The 19,604-nt window shown below is 47.5% G+C and overlaps 1 protein-coding gene across 1 annotated transcript; it reads left to right on the forward strand.

The window, feature by feature from the left end:
• Positions 1–5,538: 5,538 nt before the first annotated feature.
• Positions 5,539–18,346, forward strand: LOC128345274 (tubulin alpha-1C chain). Its single transcript, XM_053297018.1, has 4 exons — positions 5,539–5,814; positions 12,985–13,207; positions 13,404–13,552; positions 17,267–18,346. Exons 1-4 carry the CDS (start codon positions 5,812–5,814, stop codon positions 18,239–18,241), a joined length of 1,350 nt encoding a protein of 449 aa, XP_053152993.1. The 5' UTR covers positions 5,539–5,811; the 3' UTR covers positions 18,242–18,346.
• Positions 18,347–19,604: the final 1,258 nt, after the last annotated feature.

The raw sequence follows: 19,604 nt of genomic DNA on the forward strand, positions 1-19,604 counted from the left end.
CAGTGGCCAGGAACACTTTTTATCAGCTTAGGCTGATACGTCAGCTACGCCCATTTCTAGAGATACAGTAAATGTGTGGTGCATATGCTAGTAACCTCCAGGCTCGACCATTGTAATGCACTCAACATGGGGCTGCCTTTGTACGTAATCCAGAACTACAATTGGTGCAGAACGTGGCAGCCAGACTGGGTCTCTGGGACAACTCGAAAGGACCATATAACACCAATTCTGAAACAACTGCACTGGCTCCTGATATGTTTCCAAGCGAAATACAAAGAACTGGTTATTACCTAAAAAGCCCTTAATGGCTTGGGTCCAGGGTACTTAAGAGAGCACCTTCTTTGTCATGAACCCAGATGCCTATTAAGATCATCTGGGGAGGTCCGGTTATGGTTGCCACCAACTCGTTTGGTGGTGACTTGGGACCAGGCCTTCTCTGTGGCTGCCCCAGAGCTTTGAAATATGCTCCCTGACAAAATAAGAGCATCTCTATCTCTTATTGCTTTAGAAAGACCCTCAAGACACGCCTGTTTTCTCAGGCTTCCAATTTAAATTAAAACTCTTTGTTTTCATGTTTTATTCTGTGAAAAGGTTTTAATTGTTTTTACTCTGTTTTATATTGGCTGTTTTACATTGAGTATACTGCCTAGAGATACACATATCAGGTGGCATATGTGTGATGATAGATAAATAACATTTCGCTCTTAAAAAAATTAATCTTGGCAAAAGGCCACAGCACAATGGCTTTGCCAACTGGAGTTCTCTGTTCACAGGGATGGCAGTTCTGCAGGGTGACTTTTCTTCACACACCATCCATAACTAGTCTGGATATGTGCCCAAACAGTGTCCCTCATGAAGTACAAAGACCTCAGTCTTTGGCTCTGAATACCCGTTGCTGGGGAACAAACGGGGGGGCAGGGAGAGTGAGAGTAGGCCTTCATGTGGAAGCAAGAGCTTTTCAATATCCCTGCGTACTGTTCAAGACAGGCCTCTCCAGATGGCTTGAACAGAACTGGAACCCAAGGATTCCTCACTGCTCCTACTCCTGAGAGCATTTGTGAGAAGGACCAAGAGCAGTGGCGGGCCTTCCAGGGGGCAGAGTGAGGCAGTTGCTTCAGGTGCCTGTGTGGGGAGGGGTGCAGGTGGTGGCAAGTTCCAGACCCTTACCCGTCACCGAGACGGGGTGAGGCAGAGGCTAAAGGCAGGTCAAGGCCACTGCCTTGCCACATACCTCGCCCAGGGGAGTCGAGGCAGGGCGGGGGAGGGGGGCCCAAGGTGGGAGGTTGAGGTGGGGGCAGTTGTGGGGCGTTTGAGGCAGGTCGAGGAGGGGGGGTCAGGGCAGGACAAGGCATGGTCATGGGGCAAGTGTGGTCACAGGTGTTGTGAGCCAAGACTGATTCACACTCTGTTTATGCTTCTGGAGCTAGCAATGGGAATGAGGCTTGTTCACTCTGGCCACAAACTGGCTTAGTTCTTTGATATGGCAGCCATGTATGTTCTGGACTCCAAGGTAGAAAGAAGACACAATACCCTCAGACAGTTCAATGGGCTTTATTAAGGCAAATTGGTCATAGAGGCAAGAATGTCAATCAAGTCAATAAATCAAATCAATCATATTTCTAGCCATAGTGTAGTGTATCATTTCCTAACTATCATAGGTGTTGCCTGTGTGTGATCTCAGCCATTAACCTAACTAGCAAGAGATAGAGAAGCTGGAAGGGAGGAGGGAGTGGGGTTTGCTTAGGAGAGGGATTGCAGAGCACCAGGTGTTAGTAAGGGGGAGGGACTTGGAGGCAAAGGCTGGATCTTCAGAAGAGGCATATTACCGGATCTTGTCGTGGCTCAATGGATGTGAGTGAGGCTAGCATCTGTTGCTGGAGAGCATTGCAGACAAGGCTTTAGATGGAATCGCTGGTGCTGAGGTTCACAGACAAAGATAGCCCCCGATTCCTTGCCCTGTTGCAAGAATAACCGGGCAGTCTCTTCTCTGCTGGGCAAGGACCTCTGCTAGCTCCACAGCTAGACAGCAGGCACTTGGGATGCGCACATTAGCAAGTATTGCTTGTTAGACAAAGATTGATGAAGCCATGTCTGAGAAGTGGGATTCTTATAGTGATTTGGTCCTTAGCTCTGGATATCAGGTTCTTTCAAGATAGCACACATCTGTCATAAATCTCAAAAGTGTAAATGGTTTGTGCCATAAAACATCTCTCTCATGACAATTGTTTGGCAGAGGAGGAGCATCTCCTGTGTAGTGTCAGTCAGTGTTATCAGGAAACATTGTATCCTCATGTTCTTAAAACAGTCTGCATTTCTGAGCCTCGTAGATGGGCAGCTCCTCTTGTCAGCCGACTCCTGGCACCTTTGCCCCAAAAGTCTTGTTAGAAGTCAAAGGTGCCAAGAAGGAAGAGACTAAGCTATATGCGTGAGATATATAGCTCACACAGCCATTAAATGGTGGCGCAGTGGTAAAACTGCCATTAAATGGCGCAGTGGTAAAACTGCCATTAAATGGTGGCGCAGTGGTAAAACTGGTGGCGCAGTGGTAAAACTGCCGCCCTGTAACCAGAAGGTTACAAGTTCGATATATATATGTAGAAATAGAATAATAAACAAACCATGCAGGCACTCTCACTCCTCCTGTCCTAGGGAAGGTCGCTATGAATTCCTGTGGGATTTTATAGTGCAGCCAGAGGTGTAACTAGGGGAAACGGCGCCTCGCAGTTGAGAAGCGACGCCGGGCCGAACGGCAACCCTCAGCGTCGCTCCGTGTTACACATCCGCCGCCATGCTGTCGCCCACTGCCGGGGTGAAGCTCGCGGAGGGGGCGCCGTGTCAGCGTGGCAATTTGGCGGGGGCAGGGGGGTCATGGCAGCGCTTTGGCGCCCCCTCCCGAGTGGTGCCCAGGGCACGTGCCCTGCCTGCCCGCCCATAGTTACGCCCCTGAGTGCAGCAGCATTTGAGTTCTATTGCTCTAGATTACACTATAAGGAGCCTATCTCTATGTTTCCATTCAGTGCATGAAAGAATAGCTTTCTATCAACAGCCAGGGCCCCAGTAGTCCTTAAAAAGAAGTCCGACAGCTAATTGTTTTTATGAATGTTCAGAAAGCATGCATATTAATGTCTTTGTGCCAAAAAGGTTTGGTGAGCAGTTGAAATTAAAATATGGGCTCCCAAAACCCATATTTAACAGTGAAGGGAGTGCTTCCAGGCACATGCATATATTGACTGGGGTGCCCCCTTCATTGCCAGGGAGTATTAGTGCTCTTGGACTTCATGCCCAATTCTTAGCAGCAGAGCCATGACAATATGCTGCCAAATTGCAGCTCTTGGGAGATGTATTTGACTTTGATTGAAATGTTGGTTTGAGCTCAAAGAGGCGATTGCTGCTCTGTCCTCCTCACAGCTCTGTCTCATAAGGAATCTTGCAAATGAACCCCGAGATGCAACACACCAGTTCTGCTTTAGGCTGATTTAATGTTGATAGCTGTTCCCTTTGCTGTCGAGATTAAATTCCTGGCTTGATCATCTGTCTGTGTTTATCCCCCACAACACCGCTGGGCACGGGCAGTTTGGCCATGCGGAAGTCTGTCTGCTTCCTTATTTGGCAGATGTCAAAAACCTTCCTGTTGTGAATGTTCATAAATAAATAACCACAGTTCCCTGGGCAACAGGGTTTTTTGGTTTTTGTTTTAACCTGAGAGAGGTTCAGATAAACATTTGCTCAGGGCACATTTTCTCAAGTTCCATCAGAAAAACAATTAAATTGATGCATAATTAAGAGCCAGGCAGCAATCAAAACTGCAGCCCTGAGAATTCTCTCAGGTACTCTCTGAAATTGCAGGAACCTAGGAAGCTGCCATATACTGAGTCAGATCATTGGTCTATCCAGCTCAGTATTGTCTTCACAGACCGGCAGCGGCTCCTCCAAGGTTGCAGGCAGGAATATCTCTCAGTCCTATCATGGAGATGCCAGGGAGGGAACTTGGAACCTAGATGCTCTTCCCAGAGTGGCTCCACCCCCTGAGGGGAATCTCTTGCAGTACTCACACATCTAGTCTCCCATTCATATGCAACCAGGGTGGGCCCTGCTTAGCTAAGGGGACAAGTCATGCTTGCTACCACAAGACCAGCTCTTCTCCTCCTGTAGTCCTTGCAGATTGCCAAAGCAGGGAGAATTCCTATGCATGTCAGGGTCTGGTCAGTGCCTGGATGGGGAGCTGCTTGGGAATTGTATGTATGCTGTCTTGAGCTTTCTGGAGGGAAGGCAGAGAATGGAAGTGGAATAAAGCCAGTATTATGTAGTGATTAGCACAGCAGATTTGGACCAGGGAGACCTGGGTTCAAATTATTTCTTGGCCATGAAGATACCTAGCTCTCAGCCTATCTCTCTGTTGTGAGGATAACCTCACTTGGAATACTGGCAGATATTTTTACTGAATTACTCAATGGCGCAGCGGGGAAGTAACTTGCCTAGGGAGCAAGAGGTTGCTGGTTTGAATCCCCACTGGTATGTTCCCCAGACTATGGGAAACACCTATATTGGGCAGCAGCGATATAGGAAGATGCTGAAAGGCATCATCTCATACTGTGCAGGAGGTGGCAATGGTAAACCCCTCCTGTATTCTACCAAAGACAACCACAGGGCTCTGTGGGCGCCAGGAGTCGACACTGACTTGCTGGAACAACAACCAACCATATTGGGCAGCAGTGATATGGGGAGGTGCAGGAGGCACTGGTGAACCACTCCTGTATTCTACCAAGAAAATCATGTGATCACTAGGAGTCAACACCGACTCGATGGCACAGTCTTTCCTTTTACACTTGTATGAGTGTTGCACATAATGTTGAATAAGGCAGATGCCTTATTTGCAATAGTTGCATGTATTGTAGAGCTGAGCGCTATTCACATGTTATGTTCAACATGTGTACAACAAATGTACCTCATACACAGGTATAGTTCTGTACACGGGCACAGTTATTCACAAGTTATGTTGAACACAGGTACAGCACAGCTGTACACTTTCTACCTGCATCCTGCATTTCAGGAGTCTTGTGTCCAGGTTAACTTTCAAAATGAACGCAGGTATAACCATTCACACAAAAACATGTATGAGTGTACAGACATCTGAAGGTAGGTACAACAGAATGTCTGAATAGGGCTATAATATCCTATCCAAATAGGAATATGACTGTAAAGTCATATGGTAGCACAAGCAGACCTTTCTTCAGTACAATAATCGTCTGTATTTCTTTAAGGGGTCATAAGGCGTGTGTGTGTGCGTTTTGCTGTAGCCAACTAATACTCTGGAATGTGTAGCAATGGCATTCTGCAACAAGGATCAGAGCAACTGGCGACTCCCTTCCCATCTCGCCCCGCCACCTCCGTACTAGCCAACGCTGATTTGCCGGCTCCCCCATCCAGTCACTCCTCCACCTTCTCCTCCTCTTCCTCTTCCCCGCCCCCCGGTCCGGATCTCCATTCTCCATCTCCAGCCGCCACTTTCTCAGCCCCGCGATACCACAGCCCCGCGTTCTACACAGCGGTCGTCATTTAGGAAAATTTGAACCCGCCTATTGGAGGCCGGGTGAGGAAGCGGGGGGGGAACCAAGGTTTTTTGTTTTTTTTAACCCGCCTCCCTCCTCACCGCCTACTCTCCACGCCACGCCCCAATCCCTATAAAAGGCCCCACCCAGTGTCCGGGACAGCGAGAAGGAAGTTCGTGCTCACTGTTGGCTCCCTAAACGGGTCGATTAGTGGGGCAGCTTTTCTTTTGTGTGTACTTTCCCGCTCCTGCTCGCCGAGAACATGGTAAGTGAGAGGAAGGCTTCCAGGATGCCATTTCGAACAGGCGTTTGGAATAAATGAGGTGGGATCTGTGACTTGGAAAGTGGGGAGGGAGGCTGCGCAAGATTAATAAAAAGTGCTCTAAAGGCTTAACGAGGCGCAAAGTTGCGTCTAGGAGGAACAGGAAATAATCATGCGTGTAATAAGAAAATCATGGGGGTTGAAGTCCTCTAGGATGGTGGGTATGCTGAAAGGAACTCCTCCCTTCTCTCCCCGGCTATCTTTTCCTTAGCTGCTTCTGCGTATCTCTCGTATTGAAGGTTTTCTCTCATCAGATCCGATTCTTTGCTCCGGCAGGCTAGCGCCCCCGGCGCTTCTCTAGAAAACTTTAGAGGGTGGACTCCAGTGTGGAAAAGAGTGGGCGCACCCCACGATAACCTCTAGTTGATCAGAGCCCACGTGCCTTCTAGCTGCGCATGCACGTGTTGGGAAGCCTGGCACAAGATGATGCTTCGCTCATTGTGGGGAGGGGAGTGGTAAAGAGCACAGGGCACTAATCGCAACTGAATCCAAGTCGGCGCCTACTACGCCTTTCGAAATACGCCTATTTGTGTTGTATATTGAGTCCTACGTGTACACTTAACCTGTGCAGGCTTAAAATGTAACCTGCGAACGGTTCCGGATGGCGGTAATAGGTACGGATGTATCTATCTATTTATTACACTTTATATCCCGCTCTTCGTCCAAGGAGCCCAGAGCGGTGTACTACATAAGTTTCTCTTCACAACAACCCTGTGGAGTAGGCTAGGCTGGGAGAGAACTGACTGGCCCAGAGTCACCCAGCAAATCTCATGGCTGAATGGGTCCTCGAAGGAGGGGAATGGGGGCATTGGTGCCTCTCCCCAGCAGTTACCCAGGGCTCGCTGAGAGCATTTCAGAAGCGGGCCCTACAGCAGGGCTGCACGGCTTCGGCCCTCCTGAAGGTTGGGCGACGACAACGCCTATCATCCCTGATATCCCTGTGGCTGGAGATGATGGGACTTGGGCAGCCCTGCCCTAGGGTGTATCTTGGGTAGGGCTAGGCATTATAACGCTGGCAAACCCGTGCTAAAGCCGCGGGGACTCTTCCCTATACACTGACCTTGACTTGGGCTTGCCCTTCCTAGAAAATGGACCTGTAGCCTTAAAGCTTGTGAGAAGGATTTCAGCTCGTCCTTTGGGGCATCGGTAAACGGCTACCCGGCAGAGGAACCTCCTCCCTCTTGCAACCTTGAACAGCAGGATGTGACCTTAGACGCCGCATAGCAGCCTCATCGCATCATCTTTCTGGCCCGTTCCCTCTCCCGCCTCTGTGACTACCTGCTGAGTCACTTCTCGGGGGAGAGGGAGTGTTTGAAAGAGCGGCCTCGAAAGAGAATGGCCGATCCAAGAGATGATAACGAGCGCCTCTGTGGGCTCCTTCGGCAGGCCGCCGCCTCCTCCCTGCCGGGCGTTATCTCCTGGCGAAGGAAGCGCTCTCCTCTGCTCCCCTCCCCTCCTGCAAGCCCTCTCTTCTTGCTGCCTCTAATAAGCCCTGTTGCAAAACGGCTCGCCTAAACGGCTTAGATTATATACTTCTGAAAAGGCCTCCTCCAACGCCGTAATTTGCTGGCGTTGCGGGGCATCTTTAAAGCGAAAGTGGCCCCGTTTGGACTTGAGCGAGCGCGTGGCTTCGCTCTTGGCAAAGAGAGACAATAAGGGGCTTTATAGGGCATTGCATAATGGCAGCTACCGATGAGCAAGACTGACTTCTAAGTACATGTTTGTGTAGCGCTCAACTAAAGGCTGCAGAGCTACCACAGCGTAGCTGCTTCAGTCGTCTTTAAGTTCCTCAGAAATGGAAGACGGCTGAAAAGCTTGAGACTTCTCAACAGCTTAACCTTAATGGTAGAATCCTCATGCTGGGTTCCTTGCATGGAGAGGCGCAGAGCTTGAAATCAGGAGGACTTGATGACTTGGGTTTGATGGTTATGTTCTTCATTTTAAGGGAAGGGGGGGGTGTTCCCACCCCCCAAGTACTGCATAAATGGTAAAACAGGTCCTTGGATTGTTAGACTAAGATAAAACCAAAATGTTGTCAGGCATCTTTGATCTTCTAAGATCTCCAATGGTGGGCATTTAAACAAGGCTGCACAACTTTGGCCCTCTGGCTGTTGGACTACAACTCCCATCATCCAGTGGCCAATAGGGATGATGAGAGTTGTAGTCCCAACAACTGGAGGGCTGGAGTTGTGCAGCCCTGCTTTAAAATATAAAGTGTTGTCTAAACTGGTGCAGCTACAATTGCTTGGTTTGTGGGTTGGATGCTGTGACTGGTTCTCTGTCACAGTGCTTCCACTCCAGGTGTCTAGAAGCAGATGCAAGGGATATTTGGAATAAAAATTTCTGTGTGGTGACCACCTCCAGTGAACAGCTGGAACCTGTCTTAGTTGTGGAGGAGTGACTGAGGTGGGCCTTCAGGGTGCTTCTGCATGATGTGAGAAATAGCCCTGCTATTATGAACACTTATAGTGCACATCCAACTCAACTTCTAGGGCTTCACGCTAATGTGATGAATCTTGGAATTTCTTAAGCCATTTTGTGTGACTGGGTTTTAGAAGCTGAAGCACTCTGCCGTGCTTGCTAGCTGTTAACTTAATATCTCTTCCCTACCCCCTGCCTCTGTGCAGTGAGAAGGCTAGTAGCACTCAATAGCCTGCTTCACATGAATCATTTAATCTGTTTTATGTGGGTGAGGCTAGAGGGTAACCTCCTTTTCTGAATAGTTATTAGTGAGCACTTCTCTTGCTGTGTGCAACTGGTTTAAAACAAGCCTGATCCTGTTAGGTTTCTGAAATGACTGGCTTGAAAACAAGCAGCTATTCACTTAATATATGTGGATGGATACTCCTGAGGAATCTGCCACTCTCGGTGTAGGAAGCCTGACTTTGAACTCCAGCACCCTTCTAATCCTTCAAGCTTCTCTCCTGAGGAATTCTTGGAGCACAGAGCCTGTAATTTGACTGTAGCCATTCGGGGCATATGGGTTATACTTTCTCCTGAGCCTGTTCAGCTGCTTATCTTCTCTCCACCCTGTCCTACCCCATTGCATTATAACACATTAACAAACTACCAAATTTGCAACAGTTATTTTAACTGTGGCTCCGTGGCTTGTGTAGGCAACTGTGAACGAAAGAATTGCAGGAAGGGTTAAAAGCATGCTGGCTAAACAACCCTGTAATTACAGAAATTGGTCCTATATACCAGAGGCCTGCATGTCTGAGGATAAATGGTATGCAAATACATCTCCTCCTTGGCCGCTCAGGAGTTGCAGCTTTCAAAGCTCCATTCTCTGCTAATGGCATATAGCCACTTGTTTCCTTTAGGAGACTTCCAACTCCAAAGTGCCTCAGTCCCTTTCATTTGGGCATCTGCTTTGCCTAGATTCCTGCTTTCTGGGCCCATGTGTGGTGTGTTGCCGTCATTTATTGACGCTTGGCCTTTGTCTAGGTCTGTTTCCCAGTCTGAAGCTTATTGTTTTTTCCAGCACTCCTCTTTGCTTGCTCATGACCTGCCAGGCGGCCCACAGCTTCTCCTCCGCTAAACCATGACTAAAGGTTTTGCACAGTGATATCCTGTTACTGATGTCTTTGGCCTGGGTTATAGCATCTGGGAATACTCCGTGAGTGCAGAGCAGCTTGCCAAAAGGAGTGCTGTGCTGCTGGTGGTCAGAAGGAGACAAAGGCACTGCACTTGCAAGCTGGCCCCGCCCACAGCACTCCTTTTGGCCAGCTGCTCTGGCCGAAGACATGAGCAATAGGATAACACAGTGAAGCATCTCTTCATGTGAAGACCAGCTATTTGGAAGCATTACATATACAGAATTGCTGTTGTCTACCATTCAGCACCACAAACCATGAAGGCCCATCTCTTTAGCCTGCCTCTTTATGATATTTAGTTTTAATGTTATCTAGTTTTAATCGTAATTTGCTTTTAACTGTGTTTTTTAAATTTTTTTTAAATTTTTTAACTTAATGTAAACCACCATGAGCCATGTTTGGAAGGGCGGTGTATAAATCAAATAAATAAATAGGCTTCAGCTATTTAGTCGTATGCTGAGATGCATACTAAGGACCATAATGTGGCGTGGTTTACTGTCAGCTCCTTTGCTGTGTAGTTGGTGTTGCAGGCCCTTGGCTGAGTCACACGCAAGGGCTTCTAGCATTGAACAGGAATGAGTAACTGAGATACAACTAATGCTACATGGGATTTCTGCTTTATCAAGCAACCAGGTGGATAGGTGTGTCACAGATTGCCAAATTCCCTTGGCCAAGCTTTCATTGAGCCTTATTTCCAATGAGGGGACAAAGGGCTACCCGAATTTGCAATGTACTAACAGGGTCAGATGTTAGTTGATCTCTTGCTCTGCTCACTGCCTGCCTAGAGCATAAAGTGTGCGTCTTTATATAGATAGATGAGTTTGTGGTGCTGAATGGTAGACAACACAGCAATTCTGTATATGTAATGCTTACAAACAGCTGGTCTTCACATGAAGAGAGATACTGACCTAGTAGATACAATGCCTACAGTCCCTTCAGAATGTGTTTATTTCATGGTGACTAGTTTCTCTATGCAAAATCACTGATATGTTAGCAGTATGACTTGCCAGGGTATTAAGACCATGCTTCAGCTTCCTAATTTACAGACAAGGAGCTTAATAATAATAATAATTCAATTTCTATACCGCCCTTCCAATAATGGCTCAGGGCAGTTTACAAAGAGAAATAACAAACAAATAAGATGGCTCCCTGTCCCCAAAGGGCTCACATTCTAAAAATAAACATAAGACACACACCAGCAACAGTCACTGGAAGTACTGTGCTGGGGGTGGAGAGGGCCAGTTACTCTCCCCCTGCTAATTCTTTGAAGCAATTTGAATACGTTTACATATTCAAATCTCCCCAGATGCTGCCATTGTGCAAGACAGCTGTACAGCCCAATCCTGCCTTTAATTCAAAGGATGGTTCCACTTTGCTGAAGTTAGGCTGATATAGGGCCAGTTCAGATGAAGGTTAGCTAGCTGCCCCTCTTACAAGGCTTGAGCCCTGTTGCAACCATGCCCACCCCTATGTCAATCAAGGAATGACCTACTAATGACACTATCCTTTTGGAGTTAGAACCAGGGGTCATCCCATGAAACTGAAGTCCAGGAAATCTAGGACCAACAAAAGGGAGTACTTTTTCACACATAATTAATTTATTCTATGGAATTCTCTGTCATAGGAAGTGGTGATGGCCACTAGTTTGGATGGCTTTAAAAGGGGCTTAGACAAATTCATGGAGGATAGCTCTATCAATGGCTATTAGTCTGGTGGCTGTAGGCCACCTCCAGCCTCGGAGGCAAAGTGCCTCTAAATAAAAGTTGCCGGGGAGCAGCAGCAGGAGAGAGGGTGTGCCCTTGCATCTTGTCTGTGGGTATCTGGTGGGCCACTGTGGGGAAACGGGATGCTGGACCAGTTAGGCCTTGGGCTGATCCAGCAGGGCTGTTATGCACTGACTCTCAGTACATCCTTTAATTGTGTGTGAGAGGGTGCTAATCCAAATCACCCCTCTACATTTGCTGCAAATTTGGCTGGAGCTTTATGCATGTACAAGGGGTGGCAGTCTAATGCCCATCTGAACAGGCCTGTACATACTGGGGACTAAGTGGGCAGTCATGTAGCATAGACTTGGTACAGTCTTAAATTCTTGCATTCAACAAATCATGCTATGTGCTAGAGGAACTTCCCTTAAACAATTCACTGGTCTCAAAGCTGCACCCCCCTCCCCTCAACTTCTGGGATAGACCGTGTTTGGCTTTCTTAGCTGCATGTAGATTTATGGGAGTCTAAAGAGCTATTCTGGACCTAGTTACACTCTTAAAAAAAGTATTAAGGCCAGTTGTGCAATTACAATGGTAATAAAGATGTGTTGGTCCTTGACAAATTCTTTAGAGAGGGTTACTGGTGGCTGACCTTGTCCCTTCAAATTATTGCCTTATGTTTAACATCTTATCCTGTGAGTCAGATACTGGGAGCTAGCTGGCTTAAACAGCAAACACAAGCCCTTTAAGTTTAGCATTAAAGCAGAGCTGAATGAGCTTGGCTAGGGTTACCCAACTGCAAGATTAGACCCAAAAATGGTGGTCTTGGGGTGGGGGTGGGGCAACTTTTTTATTTCTGTAAACTCTGTTTGAAAATGAATTGGTACTCCAGGGGAGTTGGATGTGGAAGGCACCCACTTATTGAAGCTCTTCTCTTGAAGACATTGGGGTAGGCCTTCTCAAATCCCCTTTTCCCCTATTGGGCACTGTCCACTTCAAAATGTAGCAGGAAATCTATTTACTCTATTGTTGGCAATATTTAAATTAGAGCAGTGATGTGTTTGTACTTTTTTCCTGGAACATAACTCCCTAAGAGCAGCACCTTGATCATGATACACACTAAAAGACCTGGAAAGAGCAATTATGCTTGCCATCTGGCTTGTGTTGTGCATATTTCTCCTTTTCAGAGTAACTACATAAAGCTCCATGCATTTCTAGATCTAAAAGGGAGAGTCATACAGCTTACAGGGAATACTTGCCACCAGAATATTTGCAATTCCTGCTACATAGCATGGGCATGAATAGAAGAAACCTTATCTCTCTTGGCAATTCTAATGGTGTAATAAAACAGAAGCTGGGAGAAGAACGGAGGTTGACATGATTGGCCCAAGGCCACCCAGCAAATGAATGGCTAAGTAGCTGGTTGGCTTGAACCAGAGTGCAAACTACCGGACCATATTTTATCTCTGAGGCTACGGTAAAGCCTTTGGCATAGATATGTCCTTTAATCCTGCGTATTTATATTGGAGTAGGTGCCACAACAACTAATGCTCCACCTTGAATGAAAATGGGTTGCTTATTGTCCTATCGGCCCTGAGTGTTGACCAATTATCTGTGTTAATCTGCTAAAACCATACTGGTATTAATGGCTTCTTGCTCCAAGAAAAAAGGATGTATCTCCTTCCTTTTTATAGTGAGTGCATCCCTAGCCACATTGGTCAAGCTGGTGTCTGGTATACACTACATGTAGTCTGGTCCTAATAGCAGGCCTTACTAAATATGTTTCTCAATGGCTTTGCTTTCTTCATCTCTAGCGTGAGTGCATCTCCATCCACGTTGGCCAGGCCGGTGTCCAGATTGGCAATGCCTGCTGGGAGCTCTACTGCCTGGAACATGGTATCCAGCCGGATGGGCAGATGCCCAGTGACAAGACGATTGGGGGCGGAGACGACTCCTTCAACACATTCTTCAGTGAGACGGGAGCTGGCAAGCACGTCCCCAGAGCTGTGTTCATAGACTTGGAGCCAACTGTGATTGGTGAGCATACAGGCTAAATTGTCCAGGCATCTTATAAGCTATATGGTGGAGATGGGGTTATAGGTTGGTGGTAGAGCAAATGCTTCACATTCCTTTGCAGAAGGTCCCTGGCATCTGCTAAGGTTGCCAGTAACAGTGCTGGCAAAGATTTCTGCCTGAAACCTTGGTGTCTAACATTTTTCTTCTTTCTTCCCAGATGAAGTGCGCACTGGAACTTACCGCCAACTCTTCCATCCCGAGCAGCTCATCACTGGCAAGGAAGATGCTGCCAACAACTATGCCAGGGGCCACTACACGATTGGCAAAGAGATCATTGACTTGGTCCTTGATAGGATCAGGAAGCTGGTGAGTGATATGCTGGAAAAGGGAGAAGCCCTTAGCTCTTAAAACATGAGGGAAACAAAGCTGTACAAGACCCTTGTAGGGAGGCTCTATTCCTGTAGAGGAAATTGCTATAGTACCAAGTTATTGCAGCTGGGGATGATCAGAGTGTAGTCCACAGCTGGAGACACTTGGATTGGCCAGCCCTGCCATAGTAGAAAGTTTTATTCCTGATGCCCAGGTTGCATATTCTTCCCCTAATATTTATTAATGTCGATGGATCACTCTTTGTCCTATGACCTCCAGGCAGTGAACAAACTAAAAAAGTTTGATTTTTAATAACGCAGCTATAACCTTCTTAGAAGGAAATTGGAAAGCTGTCAGACCCCTGGTCCATCAAGCCCAGTATTGTTTCCACCATGGGGTTCCCAGCCTGTGGGGCTCCAGATGTTGCTGAACTCCCATCATCCCCAGCCATAGGAAATTGTGGCTGGGGGGTGATAAGAGTTGTAGTTCAGCAACATCTGGAGTACCACAGGTTGGGAACCTTGGTCTACACTGACTGGCAGGGGCCCTCCCAAGGTTTCAGACAGGAGTCTCTCTCCCAGACTTCTCTGGAGTGGACCTAGGACCTTTGGCACGCAAACTGGATGCTCTACCGCTGAACTACGGGCAAGCGGTAAGGTTCCTGGGGCAGCACTACTAGATTTGGTGTCTAATGAGTGCCCTAGAGACCTGTGGTGGATCTGCAACGTTGCTTTAGCTCAGGCCTGCTCAACTTAGGCCCCCAGCTGTTTTTGGACTACAGCTCCCATAGTCACCAACCACAGTAGCCAATGGCCAGGGATTATGGGAGTTGTAGGCCAACATCTGCAGGAGGGCCGAAGTTGAGCAGGCCTGCTTTAGTTACACAAGCACATAAGCAGGCACTCCTATGAGGCAGCAGATAGACTAACAGTTCTTAAACGCTCCAAGTGACTTGAGCTGTCCTTCAGCTTTCTCTGTACTTCTCTCCCAAAACGGCTATTCATTCCCATGCACATCCCCCTTCCCTCGGCGCTGTGTGTGTGTGTGTGTGCGTGTGTGTGCGCACGCGCGCGCAAGATCCATCAGAGCTTGATGACAGGAAAAGGTGTCATTCAGATGGGTTCCCCATCTATCTGCATCCATTGAGGAAATGGCAACCAACCATTATGGGTTGTTAACCAGCAACTTTGCTAGTAAGTGTTCAACCAGCAAGACTAATGCAATTTATCTACTCTTGCCTGTATTCATGAATACATGACTAGTAACTAAACTTTTCTGGCACATCAATATAGCACATCAGCAACCCACAGGGAAGATTACTAGGAGGCTTGAGTCAGTGGGGTTGACTCTTTTTCCATGTCAGCACAACCTAGGTTACAAGAGAGGCTCTCCCTCTAAAAGCTAGCCTGCCAGCAAACCATCCTGTAGCGCCTGCCTGGAGATGACAAGTAATGTAAAAGGAGAAAATCACTTGCTTCATAACAGTCGAAACTAGTGACAGCCAGGACCCCGCTCCTCTTAGTTCTCATGTTCAATGGGGCTTATTACCGTGGGTGGGTGCACTTCTCTCAGCACTTCAGAGTAATGCTGAGTTACTCTGTTGAACTTGGTGGGGTTTTCTTCCAAGTAGGCAAGCATAGAATTGTACTGTCCCTAATGCTGTGTCTCTCCAGCTGGGGTTGAACACAACTCCCTGCTTTCCTCCCACCACTCCAAGTATGGCCTTGGAGAGGAGGGTGTGTCTTGTCGGGATTGCTCTGGAGCCTTCTGAAACACAGAAGTCCTGTGTAAATACAGGAATTATGGCAACCCCTGCTCTTAACTTGGAGCTGTGGAAGGCAGGTAGGGGTCTGTGAGGCTGACTCCTCTCTCCAGAGGGTCATGGAATACTTGATGATGTGAGTGGAAATGTGGGTTGCTGTGTCATGCTTTCCTAATAAAATGAAATGTTCAAGGATGTACAACATCCTCTGAAGTGTAATCAAAATTAACATGGAGAACAGAGCTGACCTTTTTCAGCTGGCCAACTTCCCTGACAAGCTCAGCCAATTTGAATCTAGTTGTAACGAAAAAGGAACTGCTTCCATTAACTGAAGCAGTCGGCATTGACTTAAGTGCATCTAATGCAGCTTATTTCTAAATGCTTCAGGACTCATGAGAGGCAAGTATGACTTGAAAATGTTGCCAGATGTGGATATTTTATTGGCTGGTGATGTTCATGCTAGAATTGGCCAGAATATAAACCATTTCATTAAGATGATGCTGGCTAATCCAAGGGATAAGTGGTATTTGCCCTGGTCCTCTATGGTTAAAGTGTTAAACAAGGGGTTTCCTGTCTGAATTTGGCCATTAGATTGGGGTTTTATAGTCCTAACTAGCTGATCCCGCACTCCCCCCACCTTCTGCCCTACTCCCCTCCCCCCAAGCCCTCTGCCCCATTCCCTTCCCCCCCAAGCCTTCTGCCCCAGCTTGCTCCCTCCTCCGTTTCCCCCTCTTTCTCTCTCATTTTTTCTCTCTCATTCGTGCTTTCCCCTCCCTGCTTCCGCTTTTTAGCCTGCTTGTGTTTTCCCTGCTGGCCTTGGCTGCATCCTCCTTCCTCCAGTCCCTGGTGTTGGGCAGCCAAGCATTCAGCCGGCTCCTTCCTGCACAGCCCTCCCTCTAGAGCATCTTCCGAAGCAGCCAGCCATTTGTCTCTGCCCAGCCAGGCTCCACCGCTTTCTCTCCCCTCAGCTTCCCCCTCTCCCTTCTGCCCCAGTCAGTTCAGTTCTCCTCTCCACTTGCCTGCTTTCCTTCCTTCCCTTCCCTCCCCTCCCCAAGCGGCCACTTCCTTATGCGGCCAACTGCTGCCCAGCCAATCCGGCACCTCCACCACCCAGCCAATCCGCTGGGTTGCCGGGACGCATCCCCACAGAGGCACGTCTATGAGAATTAATATAATAGATGGCACTGACTGCAATAGCTCAAGTAGGTATTAATACCTTTTTTAAACCCCACTGGAGCCAGTGTTGATTACTACTTGGTATCGCTGGCATTTCTTCCCTAGGTCTCCACTTCTGATATATAATAGAACATGCACATAATGTGCCTCCACCTACAATGCACTATAAATTGTAAGGCCTTATTTAGGATAAACAACATCTTAGATGGAGCTCTGATTTTAATGAGAATAGGTTTTTCTAAATTCCAGCAGATGCTGAATCAAAGGCATCTTGCAATACAGGTATGACTTAACTAGGATCTGAGATGATGGTGTAAGTTGGCTAATTTAAATGTGGCAAAATTAGAACTAGCATAAATGGATTGGCAATCAAATCTGAAACCATCAACTACTGGATGGCTTACAGTCTCGCCTACTTGTATAGCTAGATTATAAAAATGCGGATGATAACATATGGTATGTGTGCATAAATGGTTTTCTTAACTGTTTCCATGCACTTGAGGGGTGCTGCTAAACAAGCAAAAAAATAAGCTTACTGTGCTTATGTCAACATTTGTGGTTTTGCACCCTGGTTATAGAAATATTTTCATCAGCTCCTGATGATGAAATTGTAAACTGCCCTGAGATTTTATATAGGTCATGTGGCTATGTCATGTGGCTTAGAGCACTTGCTGTCACTTGAGGGGTGCCTTGCCTGTTAACTACTGGAAAATACAATAAGTTGTATGAACTATGTGGTGATTTGGTTAGAGAATCTACTGCTCTTCCCACAGGCGGACCAGTGCACGGGTCTCCAGGGCTTCCTGGTCTTCCACAGCTTTGGGGGTGGCACCGGCTCTGGTTTTACTTCCTTGCTGATGGAGCGCTTGTCTGTCGACTATGGCAAGAAGTCCAAGCTGGAGTTCTCAATCTATCCAGCTCCACAAGTCTCCACGGCTGTCGTTGAGCCCTACAATGCCATCCTGACCACCCACACCACCCTAGAGCACACAGACTGCTCCTTCATGGTGGACAATGAAGCCATCTATGACATCTGCCGCAGGAATCTCGACATTGAGCGCCCCACATATACCAACCTCAACCGCCTTATCAGCCAGATTGTGTCCTCCATCACAGCCTCCCTGCGATTTGACGGTGCCCTGAATGTAGACCTGACAGAATTCCAGACCAATCTGGTGCCCTATCCCCGTATCCACTTCCCACTGGCTACCTATGCCCCCGTCATCTCTGCTGAGAAAGCTTACCATGAACAGCTGACTGTAGCAGAGATCACCAATGCTTGCTTTGAGCCAGCCAACCAGATGGTGAAATGTGACCCTCGCCACGGTAAATATATGGCCTGTTGCCTGTTGTACCGAGGCGATGTTGTTCCCAAAGATGTCAATGCTGCTATTGCCACCATCAAGACCAAACGTAGCATCCAGTTTGTGGACTGGTGCCCTACTGGTTTCAAGGTTGGCATCAATTACCAGCCCCCCACCGTGGTCCCCGGGGGTGACCTGGCCAAAGTGCAGCGTGCTGTCTGCATGCTGAGCAACACCACAGCCATTGCTGAGGCCTGGGCCCGCCTGGACCACAAGTTTGACCTGATGTATGCCAAGCGTGCCTTTGTCCACTGGTACGTTGGGGAGGGGATGGAGGAAGGGGAGTTCTCGGAGGCTCGGGAGGACATGGCTGCCCTAGAGAAGGATTATGAAGAGGTTGGGGCAGACAGTGCTGATGGGGAGGATGAGGGCGAAGAATACTAACTCTGTATTGGTTTGTGTTTCTGCTTTTTCCTCCTCCAGTCTCTTTCTTGATCCCTGTTACTGTCCATTGTGTCAATGCTCATTAAAAGTGCTCTTCAGTTAAAAGCAGTCTTGTTTCTTTCTTTGGTACAGAACAAACTCTGCCCTGTCCTATTGAGCTCTGTGAAAGGACCTGCAGGCCTGGTACCTGCTATGGCCTGGTGTCAGCTGGGAACATGCTTGCTGGATGACTGAATGGGACTAGCTAGGCAGGAAACTTGGCAAAGTTTGAATGGCTCATGAGCATTTGCAATCCAATGAAGCATGCAAGAGCAGTGACCTAGAAATTTGCAGCACTTCAGCAATTCTGTGGCAGAAGAGGGGATCTCTGCTTATTTGGGTGCCTGATTCACTTCCCAAGGGCTTTGGAGTTGGGTACTACTTTCAGGCTTCTTTCCAATGGCTTATGGGTATGCTAAGATTCCCAAAAGAAAACACAATGGAATAAAAACACATCACACAAACTCTTGTAAGATTGCCTTGTAGAAAGAGAATCTAGCAGTTGCTTATGCTGCCTTAATATCTAGCCTCTGAATAGTCAAGAATTACTTGGGTGAAACATTCCTGGTGCAGCAAGCCCCACAGACATAATTGCCTAAACTTTCTGTGGCTTCTAGGAACCACAAGCAATGTCTTTGTACTACAGGCATGAGAGAGTTCCTTGGCCTTGGTTACAATGGCCCATATAACTAAACAGGGAGGGAGATCCCATATCTTGGGAGGGCAAATGGGGGTGATATTATACTAGTGATTGGTCTCCTAGCATGAGATGGTGAGGCTCATGATGGCCATTTATACCTTTTGTACACTTGGATGGACTAGAAGTGAGTGGAGAAGGTGATGGACAAGACAAGCTGCTCATATGACCAAATCTGCAGACGGAGGGGTTTTTCAGAGAGAAAGTCTGAGCTGCTCCTGACAACGGAAGGAAGAAATTGCTCTGGTCCCGAATTTTAGTAACTCATACTTGAAGGCTGCTGTGGAGCCCTTGAGGGAGCAGATGGGGAGCTACATAGTTGGCACATATAGTGGGTGCTTTGCCAGCACTCCAGGGAGTTGGATTTTCATCTGCAGATCATTGATCCTTGGTGCTAATGCTTGCACCTTCCTGCTTCACATTGGTGCAAATAACATGCCAAATCTATTTAGGGTGTTGGGAAAGCTTGCATAGGAAGATAAATAAGTTCTTATGCAGATGAGGAACTTTCCTGCAGAAATATTCTGGAAAATGCACATTCCTGGAAGTCTCTATGGAACATAGGGCCATCACTTTTCATCTCAACTTCCTATAAGGTAGTACCTGTATCCTTAATGTGCTTGCGTG

This window comes from Hemicordylus capensis, chromosome 2 (genome assembly GCF_027244095.1).
Source record: "Hemicordylus capensis ecotype Gifberg chromosome 2, rHemCap1.1.pri, whole genome shotgun sequence".
Classification (NCBI taxonomy): Eukaryota; Metazoa; Chordata; class Lepidosauria; order Squamata; family Cordylidae; genus Hemicordylus; species Hemicordylus capensis.

Excerpts from the sequence above, each read along its gene's own strand:
- LOC128345274 (XM_053297018.1), top strand. Across the intron at positions 13,208-13,403 it reads CTTGGAGCCAACTGTGATTG|ATGAAGTGCGCACTGGAACT; the intron begins GTGAGCATACAG and ends CTTTCTTCCCAG. Across the intron at positions 13,553-17,266 it reads TTGATAGGATCAGGAAGCTG|GCGGACCAGTGCACGGGTCT; the intron begins GTGAGTGATATG and ends CTCTTCCCACAG.